The 20775-nt window shown below is 40.9% G+C and overlaps 1 protein-coding gene across 2 annotated transcripts in view; it reads left to right on the top strand.

The window, feature by feature from the left end:
- The window catches only part of AMPH (amphiphysin), a 172476-nt gene that overhangs the window by 62878 nt on the left and 88823 nt on the right, over positions 1-20775 (top strand). For both annotated transcript variants that reach the window (XM_060107895.1, XM_060107894.1), the window contains exon 2: positions 17090-17174. In XM_060107895.1, coding sequence (XP_059963878.1) covers positions 17090-17174 — 85 coding nt within the window. The remainder of the gene's footprint in view (positions 1-17089; positions 17175-20775) is intronic.

Below are 20775 nucleotides of genomic sequence, written 5' to 3'. Positions count from 1 at the left end.
ATACCGCAAAAAAAAAAAAAAAAAAAAAAGAAATACATTGTTTGCTTCTTCAGCAATTAAGTCAATAATGAGCATTCTGAATGTCCCTAGGCAACCTAGTGGTCACCTTGTCTTGAACTTTTGACTCAGATGTTTCATGAATCTTTCTCTTTTCTCCTGTTAACTAACAAAAATTTAACTGACTAAGTTTAAAGATCAAATTGGCTTTATTGAATGAATGAATCAGGTGGCATCCCATCTAGCAAAAAGAAAGGAGCTCTATTTGGAGAATGATGATCCTTTTCAAAAAGCTGGTGCTTCATAGGAATTGTTTTCTTGAGTACTGCCATCCCTGTAAAGTGTTATAAGCCCTCTGATATTGTATCATCATCCTCATTTTACAGATAAAGAAATAGAAAAAACAAAGACAAGATAAATAACATACTTTTTTTTCAATAAATTTATTTATTTTTTTATTGGCGTTGGGTCTTTGTTGCTGTGCGCCGGATTTCTCTAGTTGCAGCGAGTGGTGCTACTCTTTGTTGTAGTGTGTGGGCTTCTCACTGGGGTGGCTTCTCTTGGTGCAGAGCACGGGGTTCTAGGCTCACAGGCTTCAGTAGTTGTGGCTTGCAGGCTCTAGAGCGCAGGCTCAGTAGTTGTGGCACACGGGCTTAGTTGCTCCGCAGCATGTGGGATTTTCCCGGACCAGGGCTCGAACCCATGTCCCCTGCATTGGTAGGCAGACTCTTAACCACAGTGCCATCAAAGAAGCCCTAACATACTTTAAGTCGCACCACTTGGAGTGGACTCAGACTCCTCCTCTTTAGTAAAGCCAAACTTTGTGTTGGATGCTGAAATATTTTTAATGCTGTCAAACTGGAAGAAAAAATTACATATGTTTATACAAACATTCTTTTGTTCTGGGTATATTTTTCTTTACTAACAGTTTATCAACATAAGAAATACATCATATATAATTCAAGGGCAAGTATTGAAAATATATTTTACTTGGGCCTGGATAAAATTCACAATGTTAAACTAGAAAAACAGGGCTTCCCTGGTTGGCACAGTGGTTGAGGGTCCGCCTGCCAATGCAGGGGACACGGCTTTGTGCCCCGGTCCAGGAAGATCCCACATGCCGCGGAGCGGCTGGGCCTGTGAGCCATGGCCACTGAGCCTGCGCATCCGGAGCCTGTGCTCCGCAACGGGAGAGGCCACAACAGTGAGAGGCCCACGTACCGCAAAAAAATAAGTAAATAAATAAAAAGATATTTTATTTTCCTCTTTCTGTGGGTATTGCAGAGATCTGGAAGAGCTGACCCTGGTAAGAATTCTTACCGTCAGCTGGCTTCTGACCTGTTGCGTCTTCTTCAGCGAGAGCCAACCCCTTCCCAGGCTGCAGAGATGGAGGGTGAGAATCTGAGCACGTGTTTCTGGCCCTCCTAGAAGGCCTTGCCTTTGAAAACCACCAGGCTCCTTTTATATCAGTTTGAGTTTTGAAATTTTATTTTATAGGAACCAAATTCTGGCAGCACTCAAGGCCAATTTTTAAGGACCTTAATGTATGTAAATATATATTACCCTTCCTAGGGCACAGGTTTGTTTTGCAGTTACGGCTTTAGAACTTGGACTCAATGTAATATATATTTAAATACATGCCACTTGGTATATATTAAAATGGTTTATTTGGACCCTCAGCAACCTATTCTGAGAGGCCAGGTTTTTTTGTGACCGTGTATATATGCATGTGTGCTTTAAAACTGCAAATACGCCCTCCAACCCCTCGCTCAGTGGATTCAGGATGGGCACAGTGATCGCCAGGGCCAGAGAGGGACTTGGGCTACCATCCAGGGCCTGGCAGGAGGCAGAACTCAGCTCAGATGGTTCAAGATGCTTTAGTGGGGACTTCCCTGGCGGTCCAGTGGATAAGAATCTCTGTGCTCCCAGTGCAGGGGGGGTGGGTTCAAAACCCTGGGCAGGGAGCTAGATCCCACATGCCACGACTAAAAGATCCTGCATGCCGTAAGTAAGACCCAGCACAGCCAAATAAATAAGTAAGTAAGTAAATAAATAAATATTTTTTTTTTAAGATGCTTTAGTGAATAGAGCATAGAAAGGCAGAAGTGTTAACGGAATCACCAAAGACTAGTAACAACAGCAAGAAACTGTAACCACTGCTAGGACTCAAGGGGCAAGAGGAGAAAATGGTGCAGCCAGACCCAGTGACGGTCATAAAGGAGGGGTTTCCGGATGGGAGCCGTAGGGGTGAAGGGAACATAAGTATTGCCAGAAACAGCTCAAAGCCGAGACGGCGGGACCTGACCTTCCTTTGCCCACACTTTCATTTCCTGCTGGTACCTCCATTGGTCCAGGAAGCTAGAGTCAAGGGAGCTTGGGCAAGTCCGTCCATTGGTTCAGTCCTGCAGGGCGCAGAGACCTGTAGAAAATGAATTTGGGGCCGGCGTATGTTTAGGTCATGATGTATATTCCACAGATGGTTTTCTTTCATTAGTTGTCACCTAAATGGCGAAAGAATGGTGGAGAAGAAGAAGAAGTGAGAAAGCTTTCGCTTACACTTGGCAGAGCTGGGTCATGAACCAGATCTCCTCCCCACCAATTATTTGAGCCTGGTTTATATTGAATTGTTTATGCAGGGCAATTAATGCTGCTGCTGTATGTATCCCAGTAACCTGAGCTGCACTTGGCAGGAGTTACAATGCAGGGATTCTGTTTGTTTTTCGGGATCCTGTGTGGGTGGCTTGGGGCGGCAGAAACGAGGAAGGGAGACTCCTGGAGCCTCAGCGGCTTATCCAGGGTGATGGAGCTTACTTACGCCCGGCTGAACCAGGACATCTCATTATTTGTTTTTGTTGCTGAGAGATGGCTCACTTCTGAGTGTTATATGAACTTGGTATTAAATTAAAATAATTACTCCTGAGGAATAAGCTTAAGGCTTCGCCCACAGCTAACAGATCAGAGCAAATCTGTGGTCATCAGAATGATCTTTGCAGACCTGCTTCAACAGATGCCTGCTAGGTGATCCTGATGCCACAGCCAGGTTGAGAATCTCTGTTTTAGAGGTGCAGGGCTTCCCAGGTCTAGATCCCTGGTAGGGATGGTGTGGCTCGGGGTTTTCCCAGGTGTGTTTGGTAGCACATCAGTCTCGCAAGATACTCCTTAGACCAAAAGGTTCTCTGGTCAAAAAAATTGTGGACGACACTGCATTCTGCATTATCTTCGTGGTGATTCATAACGCACTTAGCATATTAAAACCATATGAAGTCATCTAGTTTCCTGGCTAATTTTTATTTAAGCATGAGTTATTATTTAAATTTACATTTATTTAAGTTTTTGTCTTTTGTCTTTCCAGCTGGTTATATAACCCCTTAGTTTGGTCCTTAACACCTAGGAGAGTGCAACTGTACAGCCCATATTCAGAAGGAAGGCTCATTTTAGATGCTTCTGTTCGTACTTTGAGACCCAAGTACAGTACAAATGTTTCTTTACTTTTCCCGTTTCCTAACTTTGCAGCTTAACATTTCAGAAGCAGCCTACCTGCGATGTGCAGCTATGCACCTCTGTCTCAGGATGCCTTTGGCTCTTTCTGCAGGCCTGGACTCATTGGGGAGGAGGGGGAATTCGAGTTTTTAAGGCCTGGGCATTTGTGGAAGTGAATAAGGTTTTTCACATTCTTTGGAGAGACAGTTCTACAAAATGAAACTTTCTCTCACTAATATTGGACACTTTTCACAGCTAATTTAAGTGTATTTTATGCCGACAGATTCTGTCACGAAGCTTCCAGTAAGAGGTGAGGAGAGAGAAGGAAAAGAAAAAGAAGCAATGACAGGAGAAGACCTCATTGGCTGCAATTATGTTCAGAGGAGGAGGTGACTGTTGTGTTTGCAGATACTGCACAGGGCTAAGGCTAGGTGGTGTCTTGTTCACAGCCGGGTGCTGGCTGGGCATTTGGTCACTGATGTTCGTTAGGTTTTAGAGGAAGAAGCAAAGATTGGTTCAGTATAAATGATTATGGCCTGCAGGCTTCTGGGTTAAAGCCTCTTTCTTATTTTATATAGAAAACCATCATAGGACATTTTCCAGAGAAATAGATTTGCTCTTATTTGCAGCCATGATTGTCTGAGGTTAAAATCCCCTGTTTGTAGTCCAGGTTGCTTGGAACATTGATGCTGAGGTCCATGTGATTTCAGTTGTTTCCACATGAAAGGGCAGGAGTGCTTCACTCACCATTTGGGGGGATGGCCAGGAAAACCGTCACGGATGTTCCTGTTTCATTTATCGGAAGTTGTTGACTGTCGCTGAGCCAGAAACTCACGTTTAATTCACAGACTGTGGACAAAAACGTGACTGATTGGAATGATTCCGCTTCCTATGGCGTAGTCTGCAGAATCATGTTTTTATCAAAACCTGATGGTGATGACTTCATTAAAATGCAAATTAAACTGCAAACAACCAGAACCCACTCACCTGTCCATAGCATTTAACCATTTGGAAATTTTTCAGTCCTTTGCTTTAAGAGAATGGAGGAAACGCTGAATAGAGCTCATGCATTCATTTTAATATCCAGTGTTCAAGGTGTATCCTGTGATCACTGCAGCTTCAGTGTGATAAGCTTGATTTTTTTCTACATTGACAGCAAATGCCCAGAAAAATGACTATTTTTTAAAATTTACCTGTGGGGTGTGACATTGAGTTTGTAATTTTTAGAGCAGGTTTCCCAAACTTGAACGTACAGATGGATTGCCTGGGGATGCTGTTGAACAGCAGATTCTAATTCAATGGATCTGGGATAGACGTGAAATTCTGCATATCTAGCAAGCGGCTGGGTGAAGGCTGATGCTGCTGGTGTGAGGACCCACTTTGAGTGGCAAGAATTTAGAGACAGAAATGTAAATACGATGAAAGAATGCCATCGAATAAACGATCAGTTACATTTATTGCTTAATAAATTCATCAGGAAGACTAAATAATTCTTGAAAGCTGTACAGTAAGAAGATTTGAAAGTGTTCATGGGTTACTCCTTTCTATGACCCTGGACATTATGTTGATTGGACTGCAGTATTCCTTCCACTTGCTGACTAATCAAATATTAGATATTATAAATTATGGCTTTAACAGTGACATTGAAGCAGAAGGGAAAGAACCAACATTTTAAAAAGTGATCTCAGCGGGGAGGGAGTTAGGGATTGACATGTACACACTGGGAGTCAGGGATTGACATGTACACACTGGGAGTCAGGGATTGACATGTACACACTGCTGTATTTAAAATAGATAACCAACAAGGACCTACTGTAATAAATAAATAAATAAATAAATAAAGTGACTTCACATCCGGATCTTCTTAAACAGAAGGCAGAGAAATACTTCTGCAGTATTGCCTATAATAATGTGCAGAATTGGTGTAGCCAGTGAAATCTAAAGTAATGATCTCATGCGAATGCAGGCTGTGGAGAGAGGTTTTGCCCTAGAATCACGGTCAGTTATTTTTCTAAAAACATAGTCCTAGCTTTTTAAACATTTTGATTTTTACACCAGAGACCCTGTCTGGGATTTGATTTCCCCATAAACATGGGATAAGACATATAGAAGCTAGTTGTTTGTAGGTGTTCTTTACTTTTTACTCTGCTCAGGATTTACTAGGGGCCAAGGTCAAAGATTTTGAAGGAGACTACTCTTTCAGTAGGACAAAAGTAGGTCATCCCATTTTTAGTTTTCTATTCTGAAAGTTCGACTTTAGGACTCTAAAGAACTTTGGTGTGGGATATAGCAACCTTCTTTATTCTCCTTTTTTTCAAAATTGTTTTGACGATTCTGTGTCTTTCACATTTCCATATAAATTGTAGAATTATCTTGTCAATTTCCTCAGTGAGCCTACTAGGATTTTGGTTGTGATTACCTTGAATTCTCAATGGAGGAACATCAACATCTAAACAACATTCATGAAAAGATGTCGTGCAAATGCCAGGGATAAAAGTCCCACAACCTTTCAAAAGGAAAAACAATCTCTCTTTGAGATGTCTTCAAATGAAGTCTGAAAACATCCTACTAAACACTTTTTAATGAGAATTATCCTTTGCCAACTGCAGGCAGGGCTTCTGTTCCTGAAAAGTGTCCTCGTTGGCAAAACCCCATTGTTGTGGGATCAGTATCTTTAGACTTGCTTATCTTGCACATTGTTTCTGGTAGGATGGATTGTGCTGGTTTATTTTTATCCCATTCCTACACTGTGACACAACAGTTGTACTTTTTTAGAAGTGTGTTGGGTTGCTTTAGTTCATTATTGCTCATGGTCGGAAGGTAAAAAGGGCAGTGGGAGATTTCGAGCTAGGAATTTTGAGACCCCAATTCTATTCCAGGATGGCCTGTGGAAAGCGTTACGGGAGACCAGCAAGGGATGGGGACGCCGCTGGGTCTAGCAGCAGAGGAGGGTGCTGGGGATCTTTGATCTCCAGGCCTATAGGGGAAGGGTAGGAAGCTGTTATCAGAACTTAGGGAGAGGAGATGTAGTTGTTGGAGGGGCCACCAGAGGGTTGAGGCTACTGCGATGGTGGCTGCAGGGAGGGGACCAGGGGAACCACTGTCCCCACGTCTCTGCTCCTGCCTTTCCATCTTCTGCTGGCTTGAGTTCTCATGATCAACTCTAGACAGAAGCCAGAGGGGCAGGGCCGGGTGCAGTCCCTAGAGGTGCTGAACCAGGTGAGGAGGGGGGAGTGTGGATCTGTAGGCGTCAGTGCAGAGTATGACCCACAGAAGTGTCTGCATGTGTTTACAGATGGCCCGAACAGCCAGTAAAAGGCTGTTCCAGAAGCATGTTTCCCTTATGCAAATATCATGTAAGTATCACTCAGGGTGTCCAGAAGACACTTGTGTTCCTCCTACCCATTCTATCACGTGGTAATTCTTACACACCAAACTGTGCTTCTTAAAAAAAAAACCCTTAAAGTATTCCCCTGTCCAGACAAGAGTCTGGTGATGCAGCCCAAAGCAGCATACTGTTAGTCTCGATACTTTAAAAATTCACACAAGGTTTGCATTTAACTTTATAAAATATTCCATATTAACCATATGAATGTGGTGAATCCAGCTCCAGAAGCTCCAATTAAATCTGAAAAGTGGGCCTCATCCAAACTATATTTAATAGTTTCTTTTCTTTAGTAATTCACTTCGTGCAGATCAGACTTTAAAAATAGCTGCAGAAAATTGAAAATCAAGGCGTAAAAGCAAAATACAGAAATGTGTGCAGAAATAATTAGTGCTGCAGGATTTACTTGTTGCTTCGCTCGTTTATTTCTTTGTTTGTTTGTGACGATTGCATGTTTGTTGATGAGAAGTATTTTCAGCCCTGAGTGCCCAGGAACAGAAGGCCATGTGCTCTGACAGGCAGCCCTCACAGCCATAACGAGCATCCTCTATCTCACCTACGTCTCCCAGGACCTTATGCTGTCCCTCTGTTCCAGTGTTCTTTAAATAAAGGTCATGAAGGCACTCAGAGTTCCTTCTTGAGCACAGATCTTTAGAAAACTGCCACAGGAACAAACGGAATGGAAAATACCACGTCCAGCTCTATATCAGGACTCATTTCCAGAGGAAGTACCACTTGGTTTTCAGCCTATTAGCAATCTCCTTTTTTTTTTTTTTTTTTGGAATTCCATTCGAACCTGCAATTCGTATAAGCATGTTTACATCAGATTACTGTTAGTTTTGGATCAATAAACATTCAAGATAGAAACCACTAGTGAAATTGCCTTTGAGTCACATCCTGTTGGGTCTGTCTAAAATCCTTGGTAACGGTGAGCCCTGGCAATTGGAGTATGTTGCACATTTAGGAACCTGTGGAATCGGGGTCCTGCTTCAATATGGGATTACCCAGAATGCGATTTCAAAAGTTCTTTAGGCACTCTGTATCTTTCTCTTTGTGTTTATTCACGAAGTGTTTGTGAGGCAGGAAGGGTCAAGTTACCAAAGGCATCATTAATAAAAAAAAAGGAGTTTGAAGAGGGACAGTGTCCTTTCTGATATCACTCAGTGGCCCCAGGCAGGACTGCGGTGGGGACTTTGTTGTGAGGATCTGTTCATACCACTCTTTCCACCAAAAGTTTGGGAAACAGTGCAGTGCTTGCCCATAGGACATTACAGAACAAGCAGCTACACTGTACTGACGTGCACCTAAGGTTTTTTGCTTTGTTTTTCTGAACTACTTGTTGCTGAGCCACTCTTTGTGGCCTGATCTCTAATGTTCTTATAACGAGGTGACGTCCTCCGAGGCCTTTTGCCAGTCCGAGGCTTGTTGGAAGTCTTCTTTCTAAGTAAGGGTAGAGTAGGGAGAATGCGTATTTTGTATAACCCATGTCCCCTCACCCAGGGTATTTGAATGAATATAATGACCTATTTTGGATGGAGGTGGTGTCAGATGGTTCCACTGAACAAAAGTATGGATCCAGCAGTTGCTATATTGGCATCCCTGGCAATGTGATACAGACAGTGAGAGTGAATGTAGAATGGATGAAAATGACTTAGTTGTCTAGGGAAAAGCTACCAGCCATGTTTCTTTCCCTGCTGCTGTCTTTAGGGCATTATAACCTTGTAGTTAGAAGCTGACTCTGGAATCATACTGTTTGCTTTGAATCCCAGCTCAGTTACATACTAGTGTGTGACTGTGGTCAATTGTTTAACCTCACCAATTTTCAGGGTTCTCATCAGTAAAATGAGGCTAGTCTTTATAACCTAACTCACAAGATTGTTGGAAGGATTAAATTCATTTTTAGGTATAATGCATTTGGAACTGTTCTTGATGTATTTTAAATTTATATTTATATCATATATTTATATCATAAATATAAATTTATATTTATATCATAAATTTATATATATATTATAAATCACATAATTTTATATTTATATAAATTTTATATTTTATATAATTTTTATAAATTATATATAAATAATTTTATAAATTATATAAATTTATATGTAAATATAAATTATATCATAAATTTATATTTATATCATAAACTTATATCATAGATGATAGCTAATAAATTAGGGAATATAGAGTTATTAAGACGGAGCATTTTCCCAAGAGGAAGAAAAGCAAAAACATGTCTTTACTCTCTTCTCTGGACTCTCCTTTTCATCTGATTCCTACCCATCAACTCCCTCTTGCCTTAGGCAATTTACAGTTCCCAGTTGAAATCCTGAGTAGGGTTTTGTGGACTTTGGATCCACCTAAGTCAACATCTTCCTTCCTATTTGTACTGCAGTTGAGTGTGTTCAAATTGCTGATTCATCTTTTGCTGGTACTGTGGGTAACTGAGGTCACAAAGATGGCTCGAGGTGTCTGTAGGAAGAAATCAGGCACAGGACTGATCCCCAGTGAAGTGCCTGGGTACAGAGCCCTCCCTGGTTGCTGTGGCCACATGCCTTTCTAACAGCTCCTCTGTAGGTGGGTTGCCACCAGCTTAGGAGACAACTTTTCTCTCGTGGTATATGGAGGAATATCTTCCCCTAGCTAAGCAGCGTGAGGCTTAATTTGAATGAGTTAATGAGGTTGGAGGATCGCTGTGCAATATTGGCATGAGATACTGCTCTGTCCTTGAAGCGGGGGTGGGGGGTACTGGAGAAGGAAAATATGGTCCCACTCAGAGCCTCAGGATGACTCAAAGGCTTTAGCCAACTGTCACTGAATTTTGCTGTAAATATTGTATTCTGGGTTGGATACTGGAAGTATCAGGTTTCATAGAAAAGTAGTCTTGAGATGAGGTGACCCAAGCAAGAGGAAGAGAGGGGGCACCCAGCTTCCTGGAGAAGAAGAAGGGGTCAGATGCCAGGGCTCACAATTCATCTTTGCTACATCAGTATTCGTCAAGCTATCTTTTCCAACAAGATTTTTTTTTAAGTCAGAGGACTAAGATGTCCTCAACTTTAAAGGATTGGGGAGGGTAGAAGAGAGCAGAATTCTGGAGCATGATACCTCACCAGGTAGACCCATGATTGAAAGCAACTTTGGCTGGTGCTTACTGTACCTGCATTTTGGGGGCCCACCTCACTTCTCTTTCCTTTCCAGGCTCCTGAACTTTCTTTCCTCCACTGCTTTCTAATTCCCAGTTGCTTCTATCCCACTTAGGATAAACCTGCTCATGTCTGAGACTTGCACTTTCCCTCTACCATGAGTTATTCTCAAACTTTTAAAGTCTGAAGGCCACCCAAATGGGATGGAAGGCTGTGAACCTTCCCTCTCTCATTTGTTCTTGCTTACCTCCCTGAAAGTGTTTCCCGGAATTAGCAAGAAGGCTCATGCCAACCTCTGAGAGGCTTTGATGACGTGATGGCTAATGTACTGTTGAGATCTGCCAGGGCAAGAAGTGGATGTCATAGCCGTGCAGAAATAGATCCCACAGAGGACCAGATGGAAGGCAAAGTGCAGGACCTTGATGGGCACCTGAACCACACCAAAGGATGACTCATCTTATTGTTCTCAAATCAGGCCACATTAAAGCCACTTCTTTAAGTCTTGAAACATATCCAGAAAGAGGTAAAGGGACTACTACCCTGAAGTTGGGGAAACAGTGCGGTGTGTACCCACAGGACACTTCAGAAAAGCAGCGACCCTGCACTCGCGGGCACCTAGTGGTCTCCCTCCAGTCCGAGGTTTTGGATCTTTGCACAGCATCAGAGTGAGCACTTGATAAATGGATAGGTGGGTGTACAGACAGATAAATGAATGAATCATTTGGGTGTGGGCAGTGATAGAAGACCATCTGTCTGCGTCCTGTCCAGAAAAGGCCATGGTCCTCCCATGTACTTGATTCCTGGATTCGGTGAATCATGTTTACCTAATTTGATGTGCTCTTCTTGCTTTATAAAGACAGAAAGTGTGAAGAGAGGGGCACCTCCTTGTTTAGAGAAAACTAATTAGATTGTAGGATTCTTTCCTTGACTTTTAGAGTCTGGCTTAAGGAAGCATGAATCACCCAGAGTTGGAACTTTGTCTAGTCTGAGCCCTCATCTAATGTGTGAATCTCTCTAGGGCATCCCAGTGGCCAATCCTGCAGAATTCTTCTAACCATCACCCTTGTCCCAGTGTCAAGCGGTATATAAAAACGTGTCTCGGACACCCCTAGTGGCCTTCATCTTGAATTACCTTGTTGTCTGCCTCCCCTCCTCTCATCAGTTTCCCACTTAGGATCATAGGACTTTTTTTCTTGCTTGGGGTCAAACCTCACTATTTCTTGACCTTGCTTTGATCTTTCCCCTGATTAACAGAAGTCCTTTCCACGTGGAATGGAAGATTGTGAATTTTTTTCTTTGATTTCAAATGCCAACTACTCTTTTTGAGAGCTGTGAAACACAGTGTTCCATTCCTAATTTTAACATATGGAGAGAAGGCAATTATTCTCTCACTGCTACAATAGTCAGCATTTAATTTGCACTGGACTCCGAGGATTTGAAATTGGATCAGAATTTTGGCTTTACAGTGTGGGGAAACTGCCCAAATTAAAACGAGTTCTAAATTTTTAGGGACTTGACTTGGACACTTTGTACATGAACAATTGCTCTAGAAAAGTATGTGAGAGTCACATCATTGGAGCAGCCTTTGTAAACCAAGCTGAGAAACGAACTGCTTTAGGAGACACTGAAAAAAGATTTATTAGCTTAACTATTCCAAGTTACCATATTCCTGCTTTAAATTTTTTTTTTATTTTTTGCCTATGTCATGATGTCTTTTAGGATCAGATCAGAACTTCTGAACTCAGGGCTGAGAGTGAGAAGATGAACACCCAGCCAGCCCTAGAGGAATATTTCAGAATCTCACTGAAAGGAAAGGCAGTTTGAGAAAGTTTCTTCAGTTGAGAATATTATTTTGCATTTGAAAACTGACAGCAACAAAAGTAACAACAGAAATCTTCTTGTGTCAAAACAGCAAAGTGTCAATGTACACGAAATTAGCTTTGAAGTAAAAGACCTAAATCCTAAGCCAAGATGAACCAGGCGCAGAATTTTCTTCCTTTTGCCTGTGGAGGAGGAAGATGTGTCATGTTGTCAAAATCTGAGTATCAGATGCATGAATATATAGTAATCCTCCTGTAATATCAGTGGTGCCAAGCTGTTCAGGCTTAATTGGTATTGTCAGCATAGCCGGTAGAGAGGTGAACGAGAGAGGCCACCTAAATTATAAACTCACTGTTAAATATTGTAATATTAGAACAAGGTAAAAGATACATTTTTTTTGTCATCTCAATTCTAGGTTTCAGTGTGCTTGATGCCTTACGATACGGCCTTTCTATGTAGCAGATGAATCTCATCACCTGTATCAGGGCTGCCGGAGAAAAATCACAAACCTGCTTAAATGTGGGCACCTGCACATTGGTGGTTTCTGCCTCAGCTGGGCCTTTGGTTCCACCCACGATTCCTGCTTTGTGTTTCTGGTTCTTACCTTTTCCAATTCCACATCTAAACCATTCCCATCTCCCTGGAGACTTTGCAACAACTCAGCACCCTGATTGTCACCAGACGACCCATTCAGCCACCACAGAAGAAATGAAGTCACCCTTGACTCATTCGGTTCTCACCCTTTTCATCTTGTAAGCTGGGAAGTTCGGTATGTTTACTTCCTGAGGGTTGGTTTTATCTGTTCCTTAGCTCCGGCTGTCATTTATTGCCTGGACTATTTAAATAATCTCTTAACTGGTCTCCCTTTTCCACTCATTCTCTCTTCTAACCTGTCCTTCACACTGTCACCAGGCACCACAGATTTAATCATGTAGCTGTCTCCAGGGAAGGGAAAAAACTCTTCATTACCGTCCCATGGTCTCTACAAGCAGGTGGACGTCTTTAGTCTTGCAGACGAAGCCTTTCCGTAATCTGCCCTCTGCCTAGCACGCGAGCCACATCTACCCTAGTTCCACATCTTGCACCCTTGCTCAGACCTGTCACGTGACCGCAGTCCCTGGAACGCAGCTTGCTCTTCTGCAGCCCCTAGCACAGGGTTTGGCAAGCAGCCTTCAGCAAGTCAATATCAGTTGGAGATAGAAACGAACGGACGTTCTTCTCTGCCTTCTATTCATTGAGATTTGCATTCTTTAGGGAAAATGTCTAACATGATACATTGATTATGGATTCAAGAATGAGAAGATATTTGAAATACGACTCATTCCATTCACCAGTTTGATGAATAAATCTCTTCTCTAGCACCTCTAACTTTGGGTTAAACTTAAATAACTCCTAGGACAGTGAGCTCATTACCTCTACCAACAAACTATTTAGTTTCCAGAAAACCATGATAGAAATTTCTGGCACAAAGCTTTTCTTGATATAGCTTTTACCTGCCCGTGCTGGTTCTTGATCTTGGTTTCTGATGGGAAAAGTCCAAACCTTCTTCCTGATGTTGGTCCTTCAGGTATTTGAAGACAGCTGTACTCTTTTCCCTTTGGTCTCCTTTTCTCCCTGTTACTATACCAATTACATCATTTATGCCTCTTACCTCATGGTATCAACTCTCTGCCTTTCTGGGGGCCCCTTCAGCTGACTCCAGGTTGTCTACGTATGTGTGTGTTTATCAACTTGTTCACCACATAGAATCATTCAGGACTGCTCTCCGGGTACCTCTCATGCTTATTCGTGTAGCCTGAGATTACATTAGATGCTTTGGCAGCAATATCACTTTGTCAGCTCATACTGACTGTCGGCGAAAATGGTTCCTTATTTCTGCTTAAGGGCAGGAACCATGTATTTTAACATGCATCCTGTCTCATTGTAGTTGAAAGTTGAATACATAAACCTGGCACTTGGACAATTATATTTTGACCTACATTTTATCCCTGTTGAATTTCAACTTGTTAGGGAAGCTTTCTTTTGTGAATCCTGATTCTCATCATATAACATATCCAATATCCTCCCCAACTTTTTGTCAGTATAAGTTTAGGCCATTGATAAATTATTCGATAGTGTTAGATAATAATATCTATAATAATAGTAGATATGTATTGAGCATTAATTATATGCTAGGCATCAAAGCTCAGCCTTTCCATGTGTATCCTTGGTAGTTTCACACAATACTGTGAAGTAAGTACCATTGATACCCTCTCCTTACACATGAATCACTGAATCAGGTATAGGTCCCCAAGGGCTGCCTCTGGAAACCTTTCTTCCAGTTGATATTAATTCACTCATCTGTATCTTTTGAGGAGAGTCTTTCAACTAGTTACTAACAATCTACTTGCTTGTACTAGAATCTAATACATAAATCTCTTATATACCAGATATCAGTATGATAAACTCCTGATCCGTATCTTTATGATTTTTCCTGATTACTTTAGTAACATATAACCATAGAGGAAATTATGGAAAATGTAGTAAATTATAAAGAAAAAAATAATAATCACTCTGAATCTTACCATCCAGGAATAACCACTGTTAACTTTAAAATAGTTCATCTATATATTTGATCATGTTTCTTACACTTATCAACTTATTCCCTAGTTACAATGCCCAGTTCTTTCAAAAATTAGTGTTTTCTGTCTTTCACAGACTCTTAAGTGAGAAAAGATTATTAGTTAATAGAGTGATTATTGTCCTTTTAATCATTATGTTACTGGATACATCCAGCTTTGTTTAAATAATAAATTTGCAATGAGGAATAATATATCTTTCATATTATTCATATATGATGTTGGTTTGGGAAATTGAGTGAAGTTGAGTAATTGGTAATATATGTGAACCTGTATACAGTTTTAGTGTTTTTAAAAATCTTTGTTTAGTAATGCCAAAGGAAGGAATACTAGCATATATTATAAACAATTAGTCTTGGAATAGAATAAAATAATCATTTTTTACTTATATACTTAGAATAATTACTATTTACCTCCAAAGCAAATTTATTTCTTGAAGGAATCTGCATGGACTCTGACTTGTTGGCTAAATACTTTGATACTTGGGTTTAGTTAAATCATTCTAAACTGAGTCTAAGGAAGTATCAATTTGTACAAGATTATATCTTTAAGGAAACAAATTAGCATAAGCTGATGTAAAACCTAGCCATAGAAAGTACTTTGTATGAGTGTATGTTTTAATGCCCAAATGGTTATGTTTTGGAAAAACATATTTGGTAATGCCATAGGGTGTACGTATTCTGAGAAGGCAGCATTTTTGGAGTTTTTATAAATTCTTAAATAAGTTGGTGTTTTAGATACTAGGCATGGGAATCTCGAATAGTGTACCCGATCATGACTCTCAGGGCCCTTCTGCTCCGTCCCAAGTAACTTTCTGCTGTATCGCTAAGAACTACTTCTTCTGATACCCAGTCCTGTGCTCTAGGAAAACAGAGCCACTTATGTCCAGTTCACAGTCCATCATGATTCTTCCAGTGGTCTTTGCTTAGGCTGCTTTCTTGACTGGAATGTACTCTGCCACGTTCCTGTCTGCAGGAATTGCCAGCATAGTTTTAAATTTGAAGTATAGTTGATTTACAACATTTTGTTAGTTTCTGGTATACAGGAAAGTGATTCAGTTATATATGTGTGTGTGTGTGTATATATATATATATATATATATATACATATTCTTTTTCATATTCTTTTCCATTGTGATTTATTACAGGGTATTGAATATAGTTCCCATGCTATACAGTAGGACCTTGTTATTTATCTCTTTTATATAGTAGTTTGTATCTGCTAATTCCAAACTCCTAATTTATCCCTCCCCCACCCCCTTTCCCCTTTAGTAACCATAAGTTTGTTTTCTATGTCTGAGTCTGTTTCGTAAATAACGTCATACTTGTGTCGTATTTTAGATTCCCCATATAAGTGATATCATATGGTGTTTGTCTTTCTCTGTCTGACTGACTTCACTTAGTATGATAGTCTTTAGGTTCATACATGTTACTGCAAATGGCATTATTTCATTCTTTTTTATGGCTGAGTAGTATTCCATTGTATGTATGTACCACATCTTTTTTTTTTCTTTTTTACTATTATCTTCATTTTACTGATGAAGAAATATACTCAGAGAGGTTAAGTGAGTTGCTAGTATGTTGTACCACATCTTTTTATCCATCCATCTGTTGATCGACATTTAGGTTGTTTCCATGTCTTGGCTATTGGAAATAGTGCTGCTATGAACATTGGGGTGCATGTATCCTTTCAAATTATAATTTTCTCTGAATATATGCCCAGGAGTGGGATTACTGGATTCCAGCATGTTCTGAAGAATCCCCACCAGGATTCCCTGAAGAGCTCAGCTCTAAGGGAATATTGCTTCTAACACCTTGCAATCCACTCATCTTGCTTATTACAGATTGTCTTTGATTTGTTATTTGTGAACTTGCCTTGTCTACTCCATTAGATCATAAGCTTAAGATTAAGTCCTGGGGCCTTATTTTATTCATGTATCTATTTCTGGATGACCAGTTCTTAGCACGGGCGTTGTGTATCCCAGGGCCTCTTTGAACATTTATTGAATGGAAGAGAGTGTCAGGAGATGGTGGGGGAGAATTTACCATGTGCCTGTGGCTCCAGTAATTCTAAATCCATCCCTATGAAGTAGGCTAGTACTTTTCTCAAATACCTTTGATTCACCGTTTAACAAAAAATTGAGCAACTGTTATGCATCGAGCATTGTGCCAGATGCTTTGGACAAAAGGACAAGGCATAGCTTTTGTCTTTAAGTCTTACAGCCTACTGGAGAAAAAATATGTGAATAAATGAATGCTATAGCATGGCACTTCCTCAAGGTCATGCAGCCTGCGCGTGGTAGGACTGTGATTAAAATCCAGGTCTGTTCAACTCCAAAGCCACTAAGCCAAGACACTTACAGAACAGAAAGCTAGCTGTGCTAAGAGAGATGTCTCCTCAGAAGAGCGAAACAACAGCCTTGCTCTGCTTATTGTTTGAAAATATTATTATTTTTTTAAGATCTTTATTGGAGTATAATTGCTTTACAGTGGTGTGTTAGTTTCTGCTTTATAACAAGGTGAATCAGCTGTACATATACATATATCCCCATATCTCCTCCCTCTTATGTCTCCCTCCCACCATCCCTATCCCACCCTGAAAACATTATTAAATTGAACCATTTTGTTTTATTCACAAACTAGGTCCTTCAGAAGCTTGGGAAAGCTGATGAGACAAAAGATGAACAGTTTGAAGAATATGTGCAGAACTTCAAACGGCAAGAGGCAAGTATATTTATCTCATTTCTGGAGTGGGAAATGGGTTGGCTTTGCGTTTTAGTGCGTAAATAAAATACCTTGAGGTTGAAGAAAGATCTTCATTGGGCTTGGCATTAACTTGAGGGGAACAATGGTTAATTCTGTAGACTTTTTCTGTGCAAGGCAAACAGGTAGTAGGCACTGCGGGAAGAAGATTTGTGTTTTAGAATCTCAGGAGATGAAGACTTTGCTTCTCTGAAGCTCTTCAATACAGAATACAGATCTAAAGGAAAGGCGATCTTTTTGGTGATTTATCTTCCACTGAGTATTAGCAGTAATTATATACTTCTGACAAAATTATTTCAATTGCTGCATGCTTTAAGATCACACATTTTCAATAGAGAGTATATCTCCCAAAGAGGGAGAAAATTGGTTATTGGTGGATGAAAAATATCATACTCTTTTTATGGGAATACTTCACATAAGTAGATATCGTATATCTGTGGTATTAAAATTTCATGGGGGTATAATTAGGAAAAAAACGTCTAAAAAGTTTCCTTAGGGGAGGTGATAATGAAAAAAAAGGTTGAAAAACACAGTTTGTGATATTTGTTCCTTTAATAGGGTGCTATGTGTTTAACACAGACATATGAATAAAGAAACAAACTGTTTTTTAAATTATTTGTTTATGGGCTTCCCTGGTGGCGCAGTGGTTGAGAGTCCACCTGCCAATGCAGGGACACGGGTTCGTGCCCCGGTCCGGGAAGATCCCACATGGCCCGTGAGCCATGGCCGCTGAGCCTGCGCATCCGGAGCCTGTGCTCTGCAACGGGAGAGGCCACAACAGTGAGAGGCCCGTGTACCGCAAAAAAAAAAAAAAAAAAAATTATTTGCTTATATTTCTAAGGCTTGATGAATGGCTGGCATATCATCTTTAGAGAGCATGCGTGAGGGTCAGGGAGAGGGAAGATAAAGGCCGGGCTCTCTTACATTAGAAGCTTCAAAACTTGTCAATCAGTGCCCTTGTTACTTTGCCAGGCAGTCCCCAATGTCTGCTTGAAGGGATTGGCTTTGGATAGAAGAAGTGACTCATGTTTACAGATATCCCTACTTGAGGATTTACCCTCTATCCTTTGAAACCTAGTCTTCCTGCCCGGTGTGTCCCTGTGGAGCGAATTAGTTCTTTGCTGTTAGATTTTTCTTCTCAATCACTATGGCATTATGATATTTTAGCACCCCAGAAGGCTAACCTTGGGAAGCATCAAGTTCAGGAATGCATTCATGATAAGGTAGTACTTTGCATTTTCCAATTATGGGGAATTCTTTTTTAATATAAATTTATTTATTTTATTTATTTATTTTTGGCTGTGTTGGGTCTTGGTTGCTGTGTGTGGGCTTTCTCTAGTTGCGGCGAGCGGGAGCTACTCTTCGTTGTAGTGCGCGGGCTTCCCATTGCTGTGGCTACTCTTGTTGTGGAGCACGGGCTCTAGGTGTGCGGGCTTCATTAGTTGTGGTGTCCGGCCTTCAGTAGTTGTGGCTTGTGGGCTCTAGAGCGCAGGCTCAGTAGCTGTGGCGCACGGGCTTAGTTGCTCCGCGGCATGTGGGATCTTCCCGGATCAGGGCTCGAAACTGTGTCCCCTGCATTGACAGGCGGATTCTTAACCACTGCGCCACCAGGGATGCCCCTTATGGGGAATTTTTATTGTTCTTTTTTGGACTTTGTTGACTGAACAAGGTGAGGATTGTTTTTTTGTCTAAGGTAGTAGAGAAAAGTGCAGTTGGCTAAATCATCCTCAGTTAAATGCTCTGCTGCTTATTCCTTTCACTGTATACATTTTCAAGTGTTATGGAGCCGATAGTATGCTGTCATTCATGAAGATCAACACCTTAGTTCTGTCAAGATCATTAGCAGGTTTCAGAATGCAGGTAAAACTTAAACATTTGGGGAAACTTGCACAAGCAATTCTACTTGATAAGAGTAAAACAAACAGAACGGAAATGTAGAAATAGTATTTCTCAGGGAGTCTCCTGACCCTCTTTGGTTCCCTTTGAAAATGTTCTCACATGAAAATCATCTTGCATTTGCACATGCTCATTTTGATATTTTTTTGTTTCAATCAGAAAGAGTAAATTTATGGTCATTTTAGTGCCATGAGGAGGGAGGGAACGTTAACCTTGTCTGTACATTAAAGGGAGAGAAAGAAAAAAGGAGGGGGGTGGGAGGAAGGTGAGGAGAGAGGTTTACTAATCTTCTATTGAAACATATTAAAGGTTGGGAAGAATAGCTGAAGACTGAATTTATTAATACTCTGTAGAAGGAAAAATGTGTCTTTTTAACCCCAGTATGTATTGGTGACCAATTCCCATCTGTTGCATATGCTTTTAGGCTATGTAGAAACATTAACCAAGGATGAAGTCTCTACCAAGATTGTGCTGAGCTCTACAAGGCTTATTATTTTTAGTATTAATGTGAATCATTACTCTAAAGGCAGAAGGCATTCTCTTAAGGTGACATACGCTAAAGACATTGACCTAGGAAATCTAGATTTCATATTTTTTTTCTGTGTATATGTATTTCAAATCCAACAAAAATCCTATTTATAGTATAAAATGAACTTTATTTGGATTTATGCAGTATATTATAGTCATCTGACCATACTAAATTAGTACTTAATCAAAAGATTCTAGAAGTAGACCACTAGGACTTCCCTGGCGGTCCATTGGTTAAGACTCCATGCTCCCAATGCAGGGGGCATGGCTTCGATCCCTGGTCAAGGAACTAAGATCCTGCATGCTGCACAGTGCGGCCAAAGGAAAAAAAAAAAGAATGTTAAGAAAAGTAGACCACTAGAATGTTCTAGAAAGTATTCAAGCATTTGGGGCTCTGATGATCTTGTTTTTAAATTTCCTTTAAGAAAATCGGAAGAGTCCTTATAGTAATTGATATATTCCCTGCTTCTTCATGGTGGAAACAGAGGTAGCAGACGGGTCTATGTTTGAACTTGAGCTTGAGGATTAGCTTTTATCTTGTTCCAACCCCAAATTCTCTTTTTGATCCCAGACCTCTTTTCCTAAAAGTTATTTGGTTTGCGTTAGCCAGAGAGCATGGATGCAGGGTCTGTGCATATGCTCTCATTGTCCACTGCACTCCCCATTGCTGTGGATTTTGTGGCCCATGAACACCCAGTCAGGACAGGGAGGAAGGAGAGAGGAGGGTCCAGAAAAGGAGAATAGAGTGACCCCTCCCCCAAGAGCTCAGGGTTTTCCGTGGTGACAAGTGGTAAGGAAAGCAAGGGTTGGAGACGTCTAGCCAGAAGAATGAGACCTGACTTCACCGTTTCCTCCCCAGAGGGTTTATTTTTTTCCTTTCTATATTTCCTCTTTTACCAGAGCTGCTAACAAGTAGCAGAAGTGACTGGTGTGAACATCGGCTGCTTTCACTTCAGTTCACCTGGGTGCTTGCTGACGGGTCTGTTAATGAGCCCAGAGAAGGTCCCAAAGTAAAAGGAAGGTCCTTGGCTTCTCTCTCTCCTTCCTGCTCATAAACTTGCCCACTAAGATGCCATGCTTATGGCCAGTGTGCAGATTACAACAGGATAACCCAGGGGCTGGTGGGGCTCAGATAACCAGCT

This window comes from Mesoplodon densirostris, chromosome 9 (genome assembly GCF_025265405.1).
Source record: "Mesoplodon densirostris isolate mMesDen1 chromosome 9, mMesDen1 primary haplotype, whole genome shotgun sequence".
In the NCBI taxonomy this organism is placed as follows: Eukaryota; Metazoa; Chordata; class Mammalia; order Artiodactyla; family Ziphiidae; genus Mesoplodon; species Mesoplodon densirostris.
This window is presented reverse-complemented; position numbering and strand designations above follow the sequence as displayed.